This window comes from Centroberyx gerrardi, chromosome 4 (assembly GCF_048128805.1).
Source record: "Centroberyx gerrardi isolate f3 chromosome 4, fCenGer3.hap1.cur.20231027, whole genome shotgun sequence".
NCBI lineage: Eukaryota > Metazoa > Chordata > Actinopteri > Beryciformes > Berycidae > Centroberyx > Centroberyx gerrardi.
Window position 1 is genome coordinate 29,035,952 of NC_136000.1, and position 24,509 is coordinate 29,060,460.

The 24,509-nt window shown below is 42.5% G+C and overlaps 1 protein-coding gene across 1 annotated transcript; it reads left to right on the forward strand.

Moving 5' to 3' along the window:
- The first annotated feature begins 1,045 nt into the window (after positions 1–1,045).
- On the forward strand, positions 1,046–18,420 carry kiaa0513 (KIAA0513 ortholog). Its single transcript, XM_071919350.2, has 12 exons — positions 1,046–1,103; positions 6,830–7,445; positions 8,567–8,666; positions 9,828–9,901; positions 10,620–10,690; positions 11,286–11,493; positions 11,590–11,630; positions 11,753–11,825; positions 12,108–12,185; positions 16,359–16,439; positions 16,657–16,751; positions 17,608–18,420. The coding sequence occupies exons 2-12, from the start codon at positions 7,048–7,050 to the stop codon at positions 17,655–17,657; spliced, it is 1,269 nt and encodes a 422-aa protein (XP_071775451.2). The 5' UTR covers positions 1,046–1,103; positions 6,830–7,047; the 3' UTR covers positions 17,658–18,420.
- Positions 18,421–24,509: the final 6,089 nt, after the last annotated feature.

Here is a 24,509-nt window from a genome sequence, read left to right on the forward strand (position 1 = left end):
AAGAAGGAAGGGAGGAAGGACGGACAATGGACAGAGACAGACTAACCCTTTGTTCCTTCCTTTCATTTGGCACAAGACAAGTCATTAAGCTATAATTACCAATTAGATAGATAGATAGATAGATAGATAGATAGATAGATAGATAGAAAGATAGATAATAGCACTAATTAATAGTGTTCATTTGCTCTGTTTCCATGAGCTGTGAAGTGACTTTGACTGACCTGTCATTGACTTTGTTTGTAAATCCAGCTCTACCCAGAGGAGGCAGAAGAGATTGAACATGAGGACATGTGGACGTTCATAAACCTCTTGCAACAAATACTAACAAGCACACCCACATTTAGGATACATCTATTATAGATAGAAGATAGAAGTGGTGTTAAAAATACTGTTCTTTGGTGTTAACAGGTTTGTTTGTGCGTGCGTGCGTGCGTGAACGTTAGATGATGTATTCTCATATTTCATGTGGGCCACGGTAAGAAATAGGCTACCGTTATTCTGAACATGGTCGGGCTTGCCCCACTGGCAGTCAATAACATTTAGTTTTGTTGCCGTTAGACCAATGTCAAGCTAGCCAGATTAATGAATGACAACTTCCGGTCAGAACTGTAAAAATAAGAGCCTTATTAAGCAAACAACTTTAAAAAATAATACCCTTATTAAGCAACAGTCGCTGCAACATTTTTGAGTACAAAATACCAAAGTGAAATTGAGAACATAAATATGTTGGAGAAATTTGTTTAATTTTTATTCCAAAATTATTTTTCTAAAATGTCCAACATGTTTATCCATCTATTTATTTACCACTACAGTATTGCATAAAGGCCTGTACAAGAGATTTTAAACTTTTATTTTGAAAGCAAACTTCGCTTAGCTTCTGGTATCATTCCGGCTAGCTTGACGCAGCATCACGGCGGCTCGGTCGTGCCCATTGGCTGTGTCGCTTGTCGACGTCATTGGGTTCCCCCTTCATCACGTTCTTTGCTGACTGCGCATGCGCACTGCTGCCTCCGTCCAGACTTCAGTCCCGAGCAAAACCTACGACGCACATACAGTAGAGCGAAGACCAGCCCCCTCTCTGCTGCTAACCTGGGACAATTCATGTACGTACAGCTGTTATTATTATCTATCAAAAATATTCCCGACAGCTTCCATAATTGTTCTTTTACAACTTCAACACGCCGTCATTACATTGCATGTGTGTTTATTTTAAAGATATCAAGGCTACGGCAGAGGGTTAATTATCCTCTTCTCTCCTGTTCTGGTGATGCTTTTGCTTTGGAAACCGAACCGTGTAATTAGAGTTATTTTATGTTTATTTGGCTTCACTTGCAGAGGGTAAACCCACGACTGACGTGGGATACCCCTGCTTGTCTGAAAATGGCTGCATTGTCACGTCTTAATCATACCCGTGCCAGTGTTTAACGTTACAGGAAACGTCAGCCTTATGCTGTGTTTATTCAGTGTTGCTTCCTTGCTCAGCTGTCAAGTGCGCCGAGTGCAGCAATTTACAGCAATTTCTGAAATATTTGTGCTATATTACAGGCTACTGTCTACACCGTGCGAACCATAACACCTGTCTCTTTCACACGTTTTTAACTTTTCATGTCTGTATCCAGCCCTGACGTTCCGTTCTCCCTTTTATGGAGAGACAATGTTCGCCAAACTCGATTGAATAATGTGGCAATTTGAGGTGACCTTGCTTGTCGACGAAGGTACTTACCCAGTAAAATATGACTCAAGAGGTTTTCTGAGTCGTGAAGATCCACTTTTCAATTCGGCATCCATATAATTCAACAAGCAGGACTTATTTCAATGAAATTTCAACTTTTGCATTGGTCCGCCTGTTATTTTCACATTCTTCCTCCACCAAACATACACCGTGGTAGGCGGTAGCGAGCAATGTGAACCAATTCTAAAAGTTAAATTTTCTTAAACGTACGTGCTGCTTGGTGGATTATATGCATGCCGAATTGAAGAGTGGTTACTGGCGAGTTGTAAAAGGTCTTAAGTCATGTATTACCAGGTATGTGCGTTTGCCACTAAGCAATGAAACATTAAATTGTCAGAGTTTTGTATGGAGTTTGGTGTCACGCGCTCTCAATGCCAGATAGAAGGGCAAGTATAGCGGCTAGCCTCTGGTGTACACTTGTAAAGGAGAACTGAATCCGCTGTATTTGAATCATGTTAAAATATCTAGCCTGAAGCCATTTCACACAGCAATTAGTATTACCAGATTAGTCACCATACTTAACATTTGAAACTGCATTTACACTAATAATCTCTGTCCAATAAAAAATAATTTTTGGTAGGTATTTCCCATTCATTGCCAGTGAAGGAAAGGCCAAGCTTAAAAAAAACATTGTTAGGGCTCCAGTGCTTTGGCTTGGCACTCAGAGGACTGTTTGGTGTTATCTGGTGCTGCACATGGAGAACAACTTCCTCCAAGGTTTTATAGCGTCCATAACTCACTTCACCCTGTCTGTCTTCCTCTTGTTTGGTCTGGTAGCTTTGTTGTTATCTGTGGCCATCCATGCCAGTAAGCTTATCTTTTGTCATGTCCCCATTCCGGGCCGCCATCTCTGACCCGGGTCATGGAAGAGGGAGAAAAAGCTTCAAATGCTTGTGAGCTTTTGTATGAGCTCGGTGGAGTGTTTGGACAAGACATGCCAGTTTGGTACTGTCTTAAAGGCTGAGACTCATTTATTTAAGTGTTATTACATGTGATGAAGATGGCTCTGATGGGGGAAAACAAATGGAATGGCTTTGCTGAGGAACAAAAAATGAAACACAATAGATTTGGCTTCTTAGATCAAGGCATGGTAATGAGATTTTTATTGAACACATTGCCCTGATGTCCTCTTTGGCCTCTCTGTGACCTCTCTGTGCTGTCAACATACATCATTTGGTTGACACTTTTATCCAAAACACCCCACAGTACCATCAGTGCGTATGTTTTTTAGTATGGGTGGCTGCAGTGGGAACTGAATGAAAACCAAACCTTGGCAGTTTTAGTGCCACACTCTACTCAATGGATGATACACAAAACTGTTTACATACATGTGCATTTCACTCCTTCTCATCTTATCTTACACAATGGTGAGGTAAAGTGTTAACTGGTCTGTTTCTCTCCCTCTCTAAGAAGTACAGCTCGTCTTCTGTAAACCAGCTTCAGTCTAGCAGCTCTAGTGTCGGCCATGTCGTCTGAGGTGAGCGCAGCAGATTTGTAAGCGAGGCTCTCTCAGCCGTAGCGCTGGCCAGGGCTTAACTGAGATTCTACACCTACCTTATCTGCCATCGGCCTCTTCTGCCTGTCACACCGCTATCGCAGCATGTAATGTGAAGTTATGCTCTTTGGCACCGTGGCGCTGATCAGGATCCAAACTGAGCTGGCCTACATACTTTTCCCAAGACTGTTCTGTGATGCAGTATGGTTTAAAAATGGTTGGTCATAATATATCTTTGGGGGTTGATAGGGTTGTTAATCAATACCAATGAGTCAATGATCACAGGTGCTGAGATTTCTGGCTTTCAAAACTCTATTGTGAAAATGTGACTTTATTATTTATATCCATTACAGGCCACCAAAGCTGTGCCAGAGACCTAATGATGTTGTAGCAACAGAGGTGGATAAAAGTCATAGATTACTTAATGCCACTTTAATGGTTGTAATCAGGCGACACAGAACAGTTCTTTCTAATACAGTCAGTCCTCCTCCACAGTGCAGCAGATCACATGATTGCCTATGGGAGAGGCTGGGGGCAGGCAAGGCAACATGGGTAGGTCATCCAAGAGCCCACATGCCTGCACCTCAACTACTTCACTCACTCAGAGATTCACAGATTGCAAAGTCTGACCCACCTCAGCTTGGACACTGCTTATCACTGCCTGACCCTGCTCCCAGCTAGGAGAACGATTGCATGACGACCCACTATCAGTTTGGAGGCTGAGAGGACTCACTCCTGGTTTGGGAGGCGAGGAGGAATGGAAAAATCGCCTTGTTGCCAGGTTTCGGAACATATTCCTCTCTACGGTATCAGCATTGGTGGTACAAGGTACCTGCTGTCGGGGAGGGGAGGAGGGGGAATCGGCTCTTGTTCTGGTGGCCCAAAGGACTCGGCGGACTGAACAGCCTGCCCGCTCAAATTACACAGCGAGTATACAGATTGTGGGTCAGGGAAGTCCCAAGTTAGGTATTGGTTCCTCCATCCTTCAGGCTATGCATTGTCTGGGAACGCTTGAGAAAAGCACTTTAGGGGATGGAGTAGTCGGCCGAGAAGGGGACTTTCACCTTGCTCACATGCTGAATTGATATTCTATAATATAATGTATTGGATCCGTTTTGACACAGGAAGGAAAGCTGATTTATTGTGTCGCATTTGCCGCATTATTGCTCATAGCCTGCCCGGGTGACAGAGATAGATTAACTCTGGAGTAGCATGTGTGTGTTGGGAGCCGAGTAACAACGTGTTTCTCCCATCGTGCTCGACTGATGTTTGTGCGAACGACTGTGCTGAATAAGATTTCCTGAGGGTGGGGGTGGGGGTAGGGGGGTGGGGGTAGGATAGGGGCATGTTGCGTAACGACGCTGGCTTGCCATGTGTGACTCATGCCAAGCGCCTCCGTGGGCTTAAGATGAGAGAAGACTACAGGAATCGGCCTCGTGACGCTGCAGAACGTGTCTCCTGGAAATCCAGCGGTAGATGATGAAGCAGGGCCATCCCAGGTCCATTTTTAAGGATCAATGTCAGGCAGTGTCCTTGTATCTCTCTCTCTCTCTCTCTCTCTCTCTCTCTCTCTCTCTCTCTCTCTCTCTCTCTCTCTCTCTCTCTCTCTCTCTCTCTCTCTCTCTCTCTCTCTCTCTCTCTCTCTCTCTCTCTCTCTCTCTCTCTCTCTCTCTCATATCAACTCAGTGTCTCTCGTCCCATCCCCGCTCCAACCACCAGATCCTCTCTAGGCCCACTCACTCAAGCTTTTCAGTATCTTATCATTGTGATGGAAGCACCTCCCCCTGCGCACATTCCCTCCAGGGAGAGAGTGTGTGTGTGTGTGCGGGGGCGGTTTGTAACAGTGTGTGTATGTGTGGGGAGGTGGGGTTGGATGGGGTTGGATGGGGTGGGGGGTGGGGGTGCTTCCCCCTTTGCTCATGGAAGCAGAAATACTGCAGCCTGTGCGGTACGAGTGAAGGGACGCTGAGATTTACCGAGTCCCTGGTGTGTGCGTGTGTGTGTGCATGTGTTTGGTGGGACACGACACATTAACCGGGGGCCAATGGCGTCACGGGTCGGCAGGTGATTGTACCGCGGCCATCCATCCGCAGCGGGGAAGCACCGCTGACTGAGGGCCTCTGCTGCTCTCTCCGCTCAGCTCACGCCTCCAGATAAAAGCTGTGAGAGAGAGAGAAAAGACCCGACATGTGACATTTCACAACCCGGTCACATCCCAGTATGGCCAGTAAGACTGTTTGAACTGCGTGCCATATGCTGCACTTTCCTGGCCAAGGTCTCGCTTTGCTTCTCCCACATGGAAATCTTGAAATGAGCCTCAAACGTCTGCTTGCATCAAATGTCGCCCTACATTTGCTCTTTTTCTCTGTTTTGTAGATGTGTTGCTGTTTGTGTGCATATGTGTGTGTTCATCTCTAGCTCTCATGCTGGTCGTGTGTGTGTGTGTCTGCATATGTCACCCTGGGTCTCTCAATGCTGCGTTATATAACAGCCCCATCTTCAGAACTGCAGCCCAAACATAGGCCCAAGGGGTGCTAGCCTGGCCTGTTTGTGTGTGTGTTTGTGTGTGTGTGTGTGTGTGTGTGTGTGTGTGGATAGGTTAACAAGGCTATAACTTTGTGTAGTCAGTCAGAAGACCAAACGGCGTCCTGCGATAGTGGAGCTAAAGCAGATTAGCTCAAGGACAGATAGGCAGCACGTAGCATTAAACCTGAATGTGTTGTAGGATGCTGCTGTAGGAAGGACGGGCAGCTGTTGTTGTTTTTTTTTTCCCTTAGAGAGTAGCAGGCTGGGGTGAAGTGTCTTGGGAAGACCTATGTGAAAGTAAGCAGTGTAATACTGTGTGTTGTGGCTGGGTTACTGAATTACAATCAGCCCAGTGTTGAGTACAATGCCGTTTGAAGTACAATAGACTTGTTAGAAGTCTATTGTAGACTTCAGAGCTGATGATGAGATGCGAAGGGTGTCTTAAGTTTTGGTGATTGGAGTTTCCTGTCTTTTGTGGTTTTCAATCAATGATTTCAACATCCTGTTAGTTGCAGGGTGTCTGCAAGTCGATGCAAACTTCTCGCTTAAAGCAAATTTTAGTTGTCATGAATAAGAAGGTACTAGTGTTAAGTACTGTTAGTGTCCATCGTTCATTTCAGCAGTCAAAAGACATTTCATCCACACAAGCATCAGCATCTTACAGCTTTAAAGCTGCACTAGGAAAGATCTTTATGGAAAAATACATCCGTTTTATCAGGCTAAATCACAAAGTGGCATTGCAACAGAGAAGAGCGTACCATCCCCACTAATTGAGACATCGCAGATTCACCCTGTTTGACCAAATGCAATTCTGGTGTCAGTATGGTCACTTCTCCACCCATAGGAAGTGAGGAATCAAAACTTCATTGTGAAATCCAAACTGTCTGCTAAACAGCAGTCCGTCCAGAGAAAGCTGGACTCACCAACATTAGATCTTCTCCTCTCTCGTCTCTTTGGTATCTTTGGTATAAAGCATCACAGACCGACCGGGTGGGTAAACATGAGCGTGCTGTGTGCAGTTGAATTACATGTAAAAGATGATTGCTAATGTTTCTCCTCTATCCTTCTTTCCACAGATGCTTTTGGTTTGTGAGTCCACTTGATATCAGCACCCCCAGAGGATGGGAGGGTCTACATAGATCCAATCTACCACCTATCCCTAATTAAGTCACCCACCTTGATTGCCACCTACAACCACCCTTACCGGTTGCCACCTTCATGTTCCTACAGGGCGCTGACTAGCTCATTCTGAGAAACTGTCGAAAGAGCTAGAGGAAGGGGCAAATCTTCCAACATGGAGGGCGTCGCAGTGGACAACCTCATAGACTTCGACATGCCTTCGGAGGCCACAGCGCCCTCCGGTGGTGACGGAAGCCAGCACCAGGGCCACACAGACATTTTCTCCCCGGAGCCCCAGCAGGAGCCCTTGCTGCCGGAGCCCATGGCCCCCACCAACCCCAGCTCACACCACCACCACCACCACCACCACCACCAAGGGGGCGAGGACGGGGACAACGACAGCGACGCGACCGAGTCGGCAGACAGCGAGAACGACATGGACCCGCCCTCCCACAGGTGGGAGCTGAGGCGGTCGTCGTCCTCGTCCAATCACAGCGGGGAGGACGGGGGCGCCGAGACGGTGGAGAGGCGGGAGTTCATGAAGGCTTACGTCGAGAAGGTTTTCCACGGAAAGTAAGGAAGACTCCCTGGGTTTTTTTAAGTGCAATGCACCATTATAAAGTCAAACTAAAACATCGTACTTACCTTAAAAAAAACTGCATGCATTGTTAAAAGGGATACATTGACCTTTTCAATTTTAGTTTATTTTTTCCTCACCCAACTACTCATTTTTGTGTTCTTTTTTTAACCTTTATTTATTGAGGGAGAGTCAACTGAGTATGCATCCTCTTTTTCAGCACCACCCTGCTTCATATTCATACAGATCAGATTAGATTAGATGAAATTTAAATGATGGGGAAATTGGGTTATTGCAGCAGCTGAGAAGTCAGTATAGATAAGATTTGAGCAAACTGAGTATTGAGGATAACACAAACAACAAATAATTACAACAAAATAACATATTTGAAAAAATCCAAGTAAACAAAGATGCAGCCTCTTTGACAGATTTACAGGATAGCAGGTGTTTGCAGTTTACAGATCTACATTTAGAAGCATATGCAGTGTGTGCAAAATGTGCATAGGTGGCTCTCCACATTATTAGTGTGCATTGGAAGAATATACAGTATGTTCTGATCATATTTACATCATATTTACAGATGGAAGTAGCATATGTGCAGAAATGTTAGAACATGTGGAGAGTGATTCTCTGCAGTGATGCTCTCGCTGTCTAGATCTTATCAAGCTAGTCTGAACTCGTGACCTCCCGGTTACAAGCCTGATTTTCTAGCCTGTAGGCTGCTGCTGCACCTGAGTCATCACATTGTGGAGAGACGTTTCTACATTTGACTTGACGTTTCCTTAAACGGTTTCCTTAAATGGTTTCCTTAAATGACTTGTTATCATTGTTAGCTCAGCTGTCAAGGTGTGCCACCGCATAGCTGTAATGCCTCTTTATACATGAGCTTTTTAATGATGCAACCTAGAACTAATTTGACAATATACATACATATTTTGTACATTTGTACATTCATTATCCTAAATTTGGCTTGTACACGGAAATCAGCTTTTTGGAACTTTCTCAATCCATCAAAACTCCAAATACAGCTGTTACCAGTACCAGTAGTGAGGTGACTGTGTTTCCACGGTGTGGATCGGGCCATAAAGTTTGATTATTTTTATACCTGTTTTTATAGGGAGGACTTTGACCAGGAAGAGAAGGCTCGTTTCGGAGAGCTGTGCAGCGGAGAGAACGGCAAAGGCAGGGAGTGGTTCGCCAAATATGTCAGCGCACAGGTGAATATATGGGGAAATGAAGAAAGGGTAAAGTGTAATGCCAGAGGGAAATGCCATTCAGTCACACATCATACATGACCTTTAAGGTAAAACACAACCACCACATTGCAAACGCAGTGGTCAGAGAATTATAAGTTCTGGTTTTGTTTTGGATGCTATGTGTTGTAGTATGTAAAGTGTTGTAAAGAGGGTTGTAAAGGGCTGCAAGGATCTGACTCATCAGATGTACAGTAGATGTAATGATAAAAGACTGGAATGTAACCAGAGGTCTGTGGCAGCTGTAGGGGAGTACCACTGAATTTCAAGCTTGGAAATACAGCACAGTATTCCAACTATGATCGTTAGCAAAGATTCACTTCCTTCTCCCACAGTCAGATGAGAGAAGGTTTTACCCCACCAGTCACACCAGGTGCAGCTCTTTAGGGAGTCTGGGGATAGGGGTACAATTTCTGCTGTGAAATCCCAATAGTACGTAAAATTTCAGATAACGTATGTCCGAAACTCCACTGAAGTTCGTACGACCACCAAACACACGGCGCGTTAGCTTCTGCAGTTCCAGCTCAGCTTTCTCCCAAATAATGGACGTGAACAGGGTCTAGAAATTACCATTTCCTCGAACTTAAAGAATGATAATGAGGTAAATCTTGTGCAGTGCAACCGTTTGGCTACAAAACACTTTGATTAGGCTGTATGAGTTGTTTGTTGTTTGTTTGATGGATATTTTATGCCCTTTTTGGAACTTTAACAACTAGACATATTCACTTCAATAGTTGAGATAGAACTGCAGTAGCAACTCGCTGTGTGTTTGGTGGTCGTACAAACTTTAAATTTGTGGAGTTTCAAATGACATGGGGATGAATAGATAATGACAAGATTTTCATTGTGAGGTGTTCCTTTAATAAAAATATATATATATATAAGCAAGTGGCTTACACACTCTTCTGTTAAAACAATAATATCCAAATAAATCTAAGAAATCTAATCCAAAAATCCTCATTAAATAAGTCGATTCCTAGAACATTTTTCCCATGTATGAAGTTGTTGTTATGCATCAGCTAGCTGATGTGTGTTAAATAGCAGTGGTCACTCATGTTTTTGTCTTCATACTTTCAGCTTGTCTGAACAAGCTCACAACTTATCTCTCTCATGCTCTTTTTACAGCGCTGCAACTCCAAATGTGTGAGTGAAGCAACCTTCTACAGACTGGTGCAGTCCTTTGCGGTCGTGCTGTTTGAGTGAGTCTGAGCGGCTGATTCTGTTTGGTGGTTGTTCATTTCATTTGATCACAATCTTATTTTGTATTTGACTCCAGGGTTTGACCAATATGGGTTTTTGGGGACCAATACCATCATTTTTGGATTGAAGCTGCCGATAGTACTTGGCAATTAGTGAGTGGGCCACTAGTGATGATATCTTTAAATCTGACCATTTTAATGCCAAAAGTATTACAAGACATTCAATGTTGCCCTCAGAATTCTCGCACAGCATTTAGACCACGGGACACTAAAACTCCCCATTGAAACCCAGGATGATAGTAATAATATTCCTGCATACTTGTGTGGAATCTGATGTCACATTGGAATCAGTTCAGGTTAAGGTCTTCCCATAGACAACCAGTGTAGTATTGATCAATTCTACAATAAACATGTAATCAATCAAACTGCATCATATCCATCATATCTGACTGGACAATACTAAATAAAAGGCCAATATCGGTCTAACCCTGTAACTTCAAACCAAAAACTGCATTTTCATCAATTCTACTGATGGGTTCAAGACAGTTGCATCATTTCTGGAAGGCTCTGAAGAAACGGTGTGTCTGTGTGTAGTCACAAACCGTGACTGGAGGAAAGACGTGTGTCAACATCTGTCTCGGTAATCTTCCAGACAGAGAGATGTTCATTTCCACCATGATGGCTTCCTGTTTGATTGATAACTTCTGTTGGGTTACAGATGTTACCAAATGGACGACTACAGCCCGGCCAAAAACCTCATGACCATGTGCTTCACGTACTACTACACTGGTAAGGCCTGGACCTTGTCTGATCTGACACACACACACACAGATTTCACCGTCTCCAATCATCATCATACCCTGTATCCCTCCATGTATGCCTCAATAACACTGATAATGTCTACACTTCATATTCTATAACCAATGGACAACTGTATGAAATGTACCTTTATCACCTCAAGGGAAATTTGCACTGTAACTGTAAAGTTCAATAAAATCAAATTAATGGAACAAGAAATGTGAAGATCCTGGAGCTATACAGCTTTTGGTAAAAAATTAAAAAAAATCAGGTTGGCCCTGTGGTTTCACTTGCAACAACACCACAATGTCATACGCAATGCTGCATGCAGACAGCGTTTGTGCTTATGCAAGCAGGAGGATTTGAGTGTTAAGTCTACGATGAGACACTGCATTGCATCAAGATGATGTCAAGTCTGCCCTAGATTGAAATGCCTGTGAAGTAAAGCTGCACTAGGCAACTTCGCATGTTGTTGACTCTTAAGTGGCAGTGAGAAGTAACCATAAAATTTACCCAGAAATCCTGTAAGGTGACATCAGTAAATAGATGGCATGATGTTCACACTCTCTCGTCTCTGCTCGTCCAGGGAAGTCCCAGCCGTCTCCCTCGGAGCTGCTGGACCGCAGCGGTCCTCCGGCCGGCCTGGACTCCTACCTCAACAAGGCCAACTCCTGGCTCACTGGGAAGAAGGACGCCGCCGAGCGCCTCCTCAAAACCACCTCCAAGTCCGACGTCAAGGGCTTCTTCGGGGGCCTGGAGAGCAAGCTGAGGGGCCCGGCCGCTCGTAAACCTGAGTGAGAGAACGCTCCTCTGCCTCCTCCTTTTCATTCCTGTCATTCTTAGCAGGGTTTTTTTTCATGTCTAATTCTTCCCTTCCCCTTCTGTTCCAGGGAGGGAGAGAGTCCAGTTGAGACGAAGCCCAAATCACCAGGTATGGTTCACTACGAATCGCTTGAGCTGGACATGATATGCCTCATAAATGCACTGCAAGTTTTATAAAATGTAAAATGAAATGGATCGGACTTGGGTGTCATGTTTTCTCTTCTTCCCCAGTGTCAGAGGGTCCAGAGGAAAAGAAAGGGGAAAAGGTGTACCTGTACACCCACCTGAAGCAGCAGCCCATCTGGTAGGTCACAAAGCACAGATAGCTCTGGATGAGATTCACTCTATACCATAATAATCTGTAATCAGAAACTTACTATGGCAAGGATAATATACGTATATTCATATCACATCTTAATGACTATGTACTTTCATGTTTTGCCAGACAATCACTATAAATGCTGATTTCATTTATGATTCCATTCTTTGCAATCACTGCCCAGCACTTGCATTTGCCTCTCAAGTGGTGTAGGGGTCCAATATGGCGGAAAACCTGTCATCTGTAGTCTTTTCTCTCCTCTATCAGGCACACGTTACGATTTTGGAACGCCGCGTTCTTCGATGCCGTCCATTGTGAGAGGAAGAAGAGGTCGCCGACTACAAGGTGAGACGGGATGGATGGGTGGGTGCGTGGGTGGGGAGGTGGATGGATAAATGAAAGGATGTTTATTTACATGAAATCAGTGTGGGTTGGAAAAATGTTCAATTCAATAGTAGATCATTGAATGTTCCTTAAAGGGGAAGTGGTATACAAATAAAAAAAATCCTGTGATAGTGAGAGCATGAAGATGATATGAAATAAGACAAAACCAACATAAATATGAAATTTGGACGTGAGGTATAATTTAAAAAAGAAGTGGACTGTTGATTTGTGTGTGTGTGTGTCACTGTGTCTGTCTAATGAAATATAAATACGGGTAGGAGATCCTGTAGCGATGTATTGCTGGCTTCAGCATTGATTAGTATCTTAAAGAGAAACCTCACAGTGCTGCTCTTTATGCTTGTGGTTAATTCACTGCTGCTGATGATCTGATGCCCGAGCTCTTCTCTTCTCTTCTCTTCTCTTCTCTTCTCTTCTCTTCTCTTCTCTTCTCTATAAGCTGTTGTTGTTCTTCCCCTTTCTGCATGCTGAGTTTAACCCTTTGTCTCCTTGTGCCTTGCTGCCGGGCAGGGGAACACAGGACGAAGAGAAAGACGAGAGGTCTGTCCTTCTGTTTGTCGGCTGCCCTGTAGTCAAACTAGTCAAACTGAGGAAGGAACCAAAGATTAATCAAGGGAGAGAGGAGATGGAGGGGGAGCAGAGGCTTTGCAAATGTCTGGTGCCATCATGGAGGTCCATTGGAGAATTAGCTGTGTGCAAATAATGTTTAAATGTATGACAACCAGGCTAGAAAAAGACAGCTAGCTGAAAAAGATTGTTGTAGTGTAGGTGTAGGTTAATTCAGTAAGTAAAAGTGAATGAGCTGATCATTTGTTTCCAAATGTAGGTTAGTGTGACACAGTAAACTGTCTTGTCTTTAGCTCTAGTCTCTACTCCAAAACACTCTGAGTTGTAGCTTGAGAAGAGTCAGCTCAGTTAACCTGAACTAACTGTTAGCTAGCTAACTAGGCAGCAGGCTCATTTAGCAAAGCAACTGGTGTTAATGTTAACATGCAACCAGTAGCTACTACTCTAGCTTCTACTAGATATACTACTAGCTAGTGCCCAAATCGGTTGTGTTTACAAGACTGTGATGGTTAACTGACCAGATGCTATGGTTAGCTAGCTAGCACATTATATAAACACAAAGTCGATCAGATGTATCAGTGATGAAATGATCAGTTCCCACTCAAAAACAGCACAGAAATGAACCATGTCTATTCAATATTCAATTCAATCTGTTGAGACACCACTGTTGCCAAAGAACTGAGGACCTCCAATATGGCCGCCAGAGGGTGTGTTACATCACCTGAAAGCCCTCTACTGACAGAGGGTCAGAGAGAGAGTGTAAGCGAAGATAAATCAAGGGAGAGATTGAGATAGATGTAGAAAAGGCGGGGAAGGGCAGGAGCGTTCACTTGAGAGCCGAGCAGATGGGTGCTCAGCTTTGTGGTGAAGGGTGAGGGCGGCTCAAGGTCTGGGAGTAGCCCCGGGTCTGATTTGCAGTTTGTCAGATGCGCTCCAGTGACCAGCGACAGACAGTAGGGCTCTCATGTTAAATCCTCAGACTGGCTGGCTGGAGTTCAGGAGAGAGTCCAGGACTGCTCTCTGTATTAATTGCAGGACATAATTTGCTTAATCGCAGCATGGCAGTCATGACCACATTATTTGAATTGTAAATTGTTTTTGCATGTAATCATAATTGGATTACTACATTTGTTTTAAAAAATGATGCGTATCGTGTTTGATCACATATCTGCCACACCATAAGAAAAGCATAGATTTGACTCTACCCTTGTGTTTTTTGGCTGTCCAGGTTTTTCTCTGTTCCTCGCTGGTTTTTGTACATTTATTTCTCATCATTTGGCTTCTGCTGCTGTTTTTGTTTTAGTTGTTTAATGGGTGATGCGATTCGCCTACTAACTATGCTGTGAAATATTTTTGTGCCTGTCTTTAACAAGTAAAAACACCAAACCCACAGTTTATACTCTAAATGTGCCACTAGACATGTACAGTGCCTGGTATGGTACTTGTATGGCATGATATCTAGAATCTGGAGGGGAGGCAGCAGACTCCACTGCAGTCCTGAGGCGTTCTCTCCCTCTCCACAGCTGATTGCATGTTCACTCCATTAATCCCCTGACTGCAATATGGCCATTTGCATGTGATCTTATTTGCTCCATCCAGGTACTCTTTGCTGTCTCTCCTTTTTGCCCTCTTTGCACGCTGGCTTGTTTCCTTTCAAGTGCCGCTGCGGGTTGATTGCAGGGATGTGCTGTACATGCTGGGAATTAGCCTTAAAGGAAAAATCCTGCCTTGAACACTTTTATTAGCGATGTACCTAGCATTTCTGGGTCCAATTTTGTCGTTTGGTGGTATATTTTTCTTATTTGCTGTAGATAACTGGCTAAACGTAAAATGAGCTGACATCACTTTGAAATATTTCCAGCGCAGCTCCAATGGAGTTTGATAGCAGAAAATGTTTCAGCTATCATAAAATAACTCCTGGAATGCATTGAACATCACAGATTGATGACAGAACAGGGAAAGACTATCAGAGACAGTTTGAGGCAGTTACAGCCTTATAAAAGAGTTTCAAAGAAAATTTGCTAGATCAAGTGAGAAAGTTGTAGAAGCTACTACTATGTGTTCTCTATTTACATGGAACCAGAAATCCCTGTACGGTCTTTTATTTGTGTTTTATTTATTGTATTATTTTATTTGTGTTTGCATGAAGGTGTGGTTGTTCCCTGTGTTTTTATAGTACTGACCTGTCTGTTTTGTCATATATAGATATATATAGTTATGCAGAGAGTAGCATTACAGTAGCATTTAGTCGCCTGAGTAGCAGCAACCACCGAAGAAAACTTACCCATTAAGCCTTTTGGAAATCTCTTAAGACTGTAAATCTGTGTCCTGGTCCTAGCTTTTATTTAGACTAGCTGTAGCTGTATTGTTCTAAAAATTCTACCTTCCAGCATTCAAAATCCCTAAAGGTACTACATGATACTGTATGTGACAATAATAAAAGCAAAATGAGTTCCTGTCAGTTATACAGTACCGTATATGTACTGAGACTGTCATATCTTTAAGCAGTTCCCAATCGTTAGCTGTCATTTTGACAAGCTTGATGTCTCCTGTGGTGTTGGTGAATCGGAGCATGGAAACGTTTTTTTTTCCAGGCATTTGTACCGAGTATGACAAATCTATGCTTTACTTGAATGTTTTATGTCCATCTGCTTGTTAACAATGATTAATTGTGAATGGATAATGTGTTTTGTTATCTGTTTTGCTGATGGCAGGTTATGTTTGAAGCTCTTTGTCATCATTTTATGTTTCATTTGTATGAATGGAATCTTATTTTTTTGCTGCTATTTGCATGCCATTCCAAACTGAGCGGTGGGTATCGTGGAAACCTTTGTTTTTTGAAGCACATTTTATTCACTTAAGTACATGCTCAAGCCATGCTGAATTTACCGTATTCACGTGACGGCCATTTTGAACACTCCCAGCCCAGCTCTGTCCTACTGTGGTGTACCAAGATGCTTCATACAAACATTTAGCATTTCACAGATTCCCCCACTGAAAAACATATTGGAAACAAGAAGAATCCAGAGGGATATAGGTTCACATTTTAATATATTTGGTCCATTATAGCTAGCTACCAGGGTTTTAGCCTAGGTAGCTTACTAGTAAGTTAGCTAACTAACTTCCCTGCTAAATTGAAGCTGTTGTTAAAGTTGTTGTTTCTGGGATTGTTAGCTAATTTGATAACTGTTAGGTCTATCTGAAGTCACTTATGTGTTGAAGCAACACTAGTTTTATATATATGACAATCTTTGAGGTAGCTTCCCACCCCGAGTGTTCAAAATGGCCACCGTGTGAATAAGGTTGATTCTCCACCACAGAAATGCCCATAAACCAGTGGAAAGCCTGAGATCCCACTGTCCAACATTTTGAAGGTCTTTGTGATCTTTCAGCATTGTCTTTATATCTTAAATTCAGTGACACTGATGATGATACTGGTGATATTTTGCGATACCCACCCCCAGCCTGTTCTTTATGTAGCGAAGCTGAAGGTCAAATGGGGAAGCATCGGTATTAAAGCCTGACTCCTGCATTCTGTCTGTGCCGCAGGGAGAAGTGGTGTCATATGACCCAGGAGGAGAGGGACGACAGCTCCAAAATCGATGAGAACATCGCCTTCGGCCAACTGGGGTGAGGAGGCAGCCACCGTGTTCTCTATGTACTGATGAAATGAAAACAGGCACTTGTAGCCTTTGATTTGTAGCTGTTAACAGTATCAGCAGGTTGCTTTTGGAGGCCGCCTAGTGGTAAAACGAGTTACTGGTCCAAATAGCAGAAGCTGTAGTGTGTGTTTTCTATGGTTTTCCCTTTGCACTGTGATGAGTTTGGTCCATTTGTGTATTTTCAGGACATTCACCCATAACATGCTGGCTTTTGGACTCAGTAAGAAACTCTGTAATGACTTCCTGAAGAAGCAGGCAGTCATCGGGAACCTGAACGAAGGTAAAGCCTTAAAGGGAAAATCCACCCTAAAACACTTTAACACTGTTATTGTAAACGGCTGTTGGCGATGTACCTTGCATTTCTGGGTCCATTTTGTTATTTAGTGGTCTGTGTTTTTTCTTATTCCTGTGGATAACTGGCCAAATGTAGACAGTGTGATGCCATGTTGAGATATTTCCAGTGCAGCTACAATGCAGTTTAATAGTGGAAAATGATTCAGCTGTCTAAAACATCAACAGTAGGCATAGGTAGGAATATCTGTAATGTTTGGTAGCACAGTGGACACTCAGTAGGATCCAATTTTGTCAGCCAATCATAAGAAATGAGATGTTGAAGTAATAACCTCTGACATTTGCACAAAAATAAATCTCTGTTTTGGTACTCTCTATGTTCAATTGATACAACACAATATTGATTCAGCCTATAACCAGTTCATGAAAGCTTTTACATTTGCTGTTCCATACAGCTGGTGTCTGGTCGCTCTTTCCTGGGCAAAAATCCTCTGCCGCACAGGATGTGATGCGTTTTACATCTCCAGTTTGTTTGGAATAAACAGGAGAAGAACTGGGTAGTTAGCATGAGCAGTGATAGCCACCATGGCTGAACAGACAAAGAAAAGAGAAACTCAAACTGCATCAACAGAAAATCCAAGGAAAAAGACGTCACAGTACTGGACACACTGTGATCTAAGGAAATGCAGTGCAGAAACACCACAGCAATGAGCGCTGAGCACCAAAGATGGAGCCAAAATGCATTTTAAATATGAAAGCCTGATAAAACAGGTGGATTTTTACATCAAAATCTTGCCTAGGGCCACTTTAAAGGAAACTTGTCTGTGTGTTTTCCCCCTTTGCAGAACAGTACAAGTTGCTGAGCGACCACATAGAGAAAATGGCGGCAGAGTGAACTCGAGGACAACGGGCTACATTTCAAAGTCTCGACGTGACGGACTGACAGCACACACACACACACACACACACATCAGCAGTGTCTCAACATCTCAATGTCACAGTGACCGACTCTCCATTTGACTGGTGTCGCATAGGCGTGGCGCTATTTGCTGGAAAACAATGTAGCTACCCAACTGTAATCAACTGTAGCACAACCCTATTTATCCAACTTTGCAGAGCTCCCTTCTACCTTGTCCTGTATCAGCAATAATACGACATTAGCAGCCAGTACACACTTCAATATTCATAAGGCCTCTGTCTGTGATCAGCCTCAGAACAGCTACAAGCATAAAGGAAAAGGTTCAACATCCAATGTACAATAATACCTAGACAGTCTAATTATAGTGTCAGACACTCTAGATTTACATATAATACATAATACACATGATTTATAGATTATATATCCTATGTGATGTTTATGATGTTTTACCAGTTTAACCATATTCATTACATGTCAGTGTTACACCATATTCAGCTATATAAGCATCTGTGAAAAAAACACTATACTCTATATCATCAAGCCTTGTCACATTTTACATAAATCTCAACACACCAGACCTGGGTAACAGCAAAAATAATTCTTAGCGCTTGTTTTAATCTGCTGGGAGCACCAGATAGGCGGAGTTTACCGCATTCAGGTGAATTCAGATAGAATTCAGATGCATTTTAAAATCACTGAAACCCACAAATCTATATCTCCATATATATCTCCATGCCTTCTTCTCAAGTCTTCCCTGTGTGCGCTCACTTAGAGATGTGTCACTACCTATTCCAACCCCCCCTTTTTTGTAACTCTTATCCTGGCACACACTTTACAATCTAGTAGTATTATTTTTTTATGGTTTTTATTAGAGACTTTACTGTACCCATGGGAACATTAGAGACTCCCTGTCCATCCAAAGTGCCTTCCATGTACCTGAGTGAAACCTCCTTGTGTTTATTCCCAGCTGTCCCACCAAACACTAACAAGGCACCTGCACCTGAACCTGCAGAAATCAATCTAAGACTTCATCCTCTCTTCGACTTCTTATGCACGCAAATAACATTCAGTGTGTTGGTATCTGTGTTTTTAGTGGTGCTCTATTGTATTAGTACTCGATTCGACTAGAATTAGTAGATGTGCGTAGAAAGTTCAAGAACCAGCAGCATGCCAATTTAGTAAAAAGTTTGTCCATATACTACCATACACAGTGCTTTCCCGTCCTACAGCATCCACGATGCTGCGTGCATGTATGTGTATCTATGTATTTGCATGTGTACAACGCATCGAGCCGATGAGAAAGCGAGTCATTGAACCTGTGAGGTGCCGTCCCCTTGATTGTATTACCGTGTCCTGCCACTGCGGGGTAGCATTGTGTCTCCGAAGCGCTTCTCAATGAAAGGCCGACGCTTTTGAGGGAGCCATGGAAACAGATTTGACAGAAAACCCATCCTTAGCCGTTTCGAGACGATATAAACCTGTGCTTTTTAAATGGCGTACGGTTACATGTATTTTTAATGCCAGGCAGGTTGGAATTTCAGATGTGTTAATCTATTGTGTCTACCAATTGTTGTAAATACTGTACATTTTACTCTCCGTGTGTTCAGAGACTTTATCGTGTACTACTGTTTGTGAATTGTGGGTCTTAGCGGCTAGTGAACTGCCTGAGTGTAAATGTGTACATGACTGATGTCATTGTGTATTGTGGTCCAGGAGGACCCGTGGTTATGACCCTGAAGTGCCCTATTACCCCCCCCACCCCCTCCCCATTTGAAGCGTCCCATCAAAGTGCTTGCCTATAGTGTCGTGCAATAACCTTTAACGTGAACTTAAATCATTCCACCAGAGTTTAGTGACAGTCTTTTAGTTACATACAGTGCAATGCCTTGCAGTCAATCTATGTGTTCTCTGTGTTCATTCGCTCTCTGCTTCTTGCCATGTTATTTCTGATATTTATTGGAGATGTTGTGGTCACAAAGTGTCTCCTGTATCGTCTCCCTCTGCCTGTAAGCCAATCCCTAAACCTCTAATAACCTGTTTTGTGTTGAGGCCATATGCAGAATGGCTGAACACCCCGTGACTCCCCTCCCACTGTTTGACCTTTGACCTTACCATGTTGCATGTCAACTTCAATGCCTTGTACACCCCTCCGGCCTCCGTGTGGACACTTGCAGAGATCTCCCTCATCCGGATAGGTGTATCCAATATATGTGAAATATTCACCACTGTATGTCGATTTTAGTAGATCAGTACCACAACGGTTTGGACTCAGCGTTTAGTCTCGATATCGCTAGACTCTCATCTCCCCCTGATCGTGTTGCTTTGACTGATGCCTTTTGTGTTTGTGATGCATGGTCTGTCCCTGGATGGAACATATCAGTGGTGTAAAGTTTAAAGTTGTGTTCTAAATGGTGAGAAATGAAGGTAGGAGTAGCAGTAGTCTGTCTGTTGTTGCTTGATTGTTAAAACGAAGGTCGACCTTGTTGACTTTGGCTGAAGCATCAACCAAATTATATTTATCGTTCAAGGAATACACCCATTCAAGGAACACAGGATTTTGGGAGATGGCCTTTTGGTCAACTTATCTGTTAAGTGATGAGAAAATAGACACCAAAATCATCCAAATGTCCCCAGTAGATTGTTTACCACAGTGTTCCATACACTATGTTTAGTGATAAAGGGCATCATAGCATCATCCAAAATAAGAAGGCATTTTAGTAATAAAATGTTTGTGGTTTTTGTTATAGCTTGTAGATTCATAGATTTTAAAAATGAAATCTAATTAACTCAGTATAGCTGATGTAGCATGTTTATTTTTGGAACTATTTCAGGTGATAAACAACATATTCATCCATTGCGTAGTGATTTTTAGTTGTACAGTCTCCCATCACACCATCTTCACTTCTTATGGGAACAAAGAAAGTAGTTCCTGGTTTTGTTATCACAAAACTGCCAGACTTTGCTGTATATAATTTCAAATAACTTACCATTTAGCTTTAGAGCTGCTACAAGTTCTCATTGCCTCACTTTTGACATATGCTAGTGGCTACTATCACTCAACATAGTGTAGCCTATGCTAAAGTGTTAGCATGGAGCCACTATCACTCAACATAGTGTATGCTAAAGTGTTAGCATGGAGCCTGCTATCACTCAACATAGTGTATGCTAAAGTGTTAGCATGGAGCCAACTATCACTCAACATAGTGTATGCTAAAGTGTTAGCATGGAGCCTGCTATCACTCAACATAGTGTATGCTAAAGTGTTAGCATGGAGCCAACTATCACTCAACATAGTGTATGCTAAAGTGTTAGCATGGAGCCAACTATCACTCAACATAGTGTATGCTAAAGTGTTAGCATGGAGCCAGCAATCACTCAACATAGTGTATGCTAAAGTGTTAGCATGGAGCCTGCTATCACTCAACATAGTGTATGCTAAAGTGTTAGCATGGAGCCAACTATCACTCAACATAGTGTAGCTAAAGTGTTAGCATGGAGCCAACTATCATTCAACATAGTGTATGCTAAAGTGTTAGCATGGAGCCAGCAATCACTCAACATAGTGTATGCTAAAGTGTTAGCATGGAGCCTGCTATCACTCAACATAGTGTATGCTAAAGTGTTAGCATGGAGCCAACTATCACTCAACATAGTGTAGCTAAAGTGTTAGCATGGAGCCAACTATCATTCAACATAGTGTAGCTAAAGTATTAGCATGGACCATCAGAGCCAATGATCTACCAGGGACACATGAATGATTTTGGTGTCCATGTTCTCATCACTTAACAGGGACGTTGACCAAAAGGCCAATCTACCAGAAACATTGTGTATTCTTTTAACAATACAGCTTCTGTGTTATCTATGTGCAGAAGCCTTTGGAGGTTTGTTATACAGTGATGTTACCACAGGGGGGAAAAAGAGGATTTGGGATATGTGATATTCATGATGTCCTTACTATTTCATTGTGCAATGGTTACATTTGCATGGACGTGTTGTCATCAATAATGTTGGGTCAAGTTGCCGATACTGTAATAAATTTATTTTTTGATGTCAACACTTTTTGTAAGTTTATGTGTCTGCTGCATGTGTGTTTGCTCACTAGCTTGTCAGTATCCGTACACTCTAGGGCTTTTTGAAGGCCAATAATAATATTTTGAATTGAAGCCCATAGCCAATATTTTGTGCTGATATTCAATACAATTTAATAAAACATTTTTCATGCCAAAGAAATTACAAATATTCAGTGTTTAGCCCAGAATTGTATTCTTGTCAGGGATCAAAAGCCTCTGAAACAGCATTTAGACCATCAACACTAAAACTCTGAATTGAAACCCAGGATTATAATAACAATAACATATTCATCCATATTTGTGTGAAGTCTGATCCAAATGTTAAGGTCTTCCCATAGACCACCAGTATTGATCAATTCTACAATAAATATGTAATCAATCAAACTGCATCATATCCATCATATCAAAGATGGATGATACTGACTGGACCAGGTCTGTTTTTTAATAAAAGGCCAATGTATATATGGACAAACTGATTCATTGATCTAACCCTAACATAAGAGAAGATGAAACTTTATTGATCCCCGTTGGGAAACAAAGTAATAGCTATGGAATGGAAAAGTAAGAGCATTCAGAAAATAGAATATACATAATAAAAATAGTGCACACCCATGCACTTCTCTGTGTATGTGGTGGCGGGATGGGGTGGGGGTGGTGGTGGGATGGGGGGAGGGGGGGTTGTATATGTCTGTGTCAATACGAGCAGGGTGTTGATTGGGAACCTCTGTAGTAGCACAATGTGGCGGAGTGTTCCAGTGTTTGAGAGTCGGGGCCCGAGCTGCCAACAGTCTGCCATTTCCAGCTCTGTATATAAATAAACAGCGGTCACGCTGGCTGCGCCCTGATTGGACACCGTGTAATGAGCTGTGAAAGGCCAGTCGGCGGTGTCACACCATGAGCGCTCCCCTCTATCTAATTAATACCAGACCTGCCAGCGAGACCGGCCTCAACACGCATGACACACGGGTGCCGCGTGTTACATTCACTTTGGTGTTTTTGATGATGTGAACTGCACATATGCAAATCAGCACATCATATACATAAGTTATCTGCATATGTATATTTACATCTTGTATCAAGCTGTAAATTCACGTTTTCCACATATTCCCATATGTTTCTCATTTGTTATATATTGCATATATATTGCATATATACTGTATATTGCATACTAAGAGTTAATGTTTTGTATATTTCTGTATCATACATATTTTTCTTTCTTTTTTTTCCACTGTTTCAGTATCTTTTACTGTTGTTAATTTTGCACTCTGCATACATGATGTAATGCATATATTTCATACTTTTCATTCATACATTTTTACTTATATCTATACATTTTAGTGATGCAACTGTTAGTTATGCTGTTTAATACTTATACAGTATATATATCGTATGTATATATAATTTGCTCTCATTCTTATCTACTGTACTTTGTTGTATCCTATTACTATTTGCTATTGCAACGATCCAATTTCCCCACAGGGATCTTTAAAGTTTCATCTGATCTTATTCTTTTAGATTTAGTCCCTAATTCCAACCTTGACCCTAACCAGTAATATTTAATCTATTAATATCAAATATATCAATCAATTGTTATTCAATGTGAGGATCCTGGGCTCACATCGGAGGACATTATTCATCTCTCTATCCTGATGACGCAGACAAGCGCACACACACTTAAGGTCCAGAAAGGTTACAGCGAGACACACACTCGCACTCTCACGACACACTCCGCACACACACGCAACTATGATGCGTTCATGATCGCGATGAGGAGAGCACATCCAGCAAATATTTTGGATTCGTACAAGACCAGCTGTGCAGTGTAAAACATAGCTGATTTGGTTTAGCTTAAGTGAAGTGTGTGTGTGTGTGTGTGTGTGTGTGTGTGTGTGTGTGTGAGACCATGTTCATCTACACAAGTCCTACTCTGCATGGACATCTTTCGGGTATGTGTATGCATGTTTGTTTATGTCGTATGTGTGTGTGTGTGTGTGTGTGCAGGAGGTGGGTGGGGGGTGCAGGCAGCGGTCTGCACTCTTGAAGCCCTCTGAGGGAGACTCCAGTGCAGCCTCACTTCCTCCTGGATTAAGTGTTAAAGTCAGGGTGGTCCCAGTCTGGGGGTGGTAAGCCTGCTGCTGTGTACAAGTCCTCCTGGGGGTGTTCGCATACACACACACACACACACACACACACTCACACTCTCACATGCACACGCACTTTAAAGCCTCACGAGACTATGGGTATTTATTTATGATTCATGAAGCCCAAGCTGCAGAAATGTTGAAAAGTTTATATGAGAGCAGTATTTAACTCCCCAGCCGTCTAGTTAGCAAAGCCTAATGGAAATAATGTCGTTTTTATTCGGCTCCATCTGCAAGATTAGATTAGATTTTTTTTTAGGAAGTCTCTTTGTGGGGAATACTGCTTTGACGACAACTCACATGTCATTTTAGACACAATTTGTTTCTGTGTGTTATCTTGTGTATTTGTGTATGAAATATGCAGAAATAATCTCATTGGTTGAGTTAAATCTCAGTGAGCGTTTAGCTCGGTTAGCTAACTGGCAAACTTGAATGGCAAAGAGGGAACTTTGGTCAAAATATAAATAAAATATGAATGGCAATTTTTCATTCATTCATGACCATGACATTCATGATGTTGAAAAGTCAGCAGCTAGCTAACTAGCTTACCTAGATAGCTATAGGTTAGTACGGCTAGTTTGAACTTGGAAGGTCAGCTAGGCTAAATAGCTAACCTA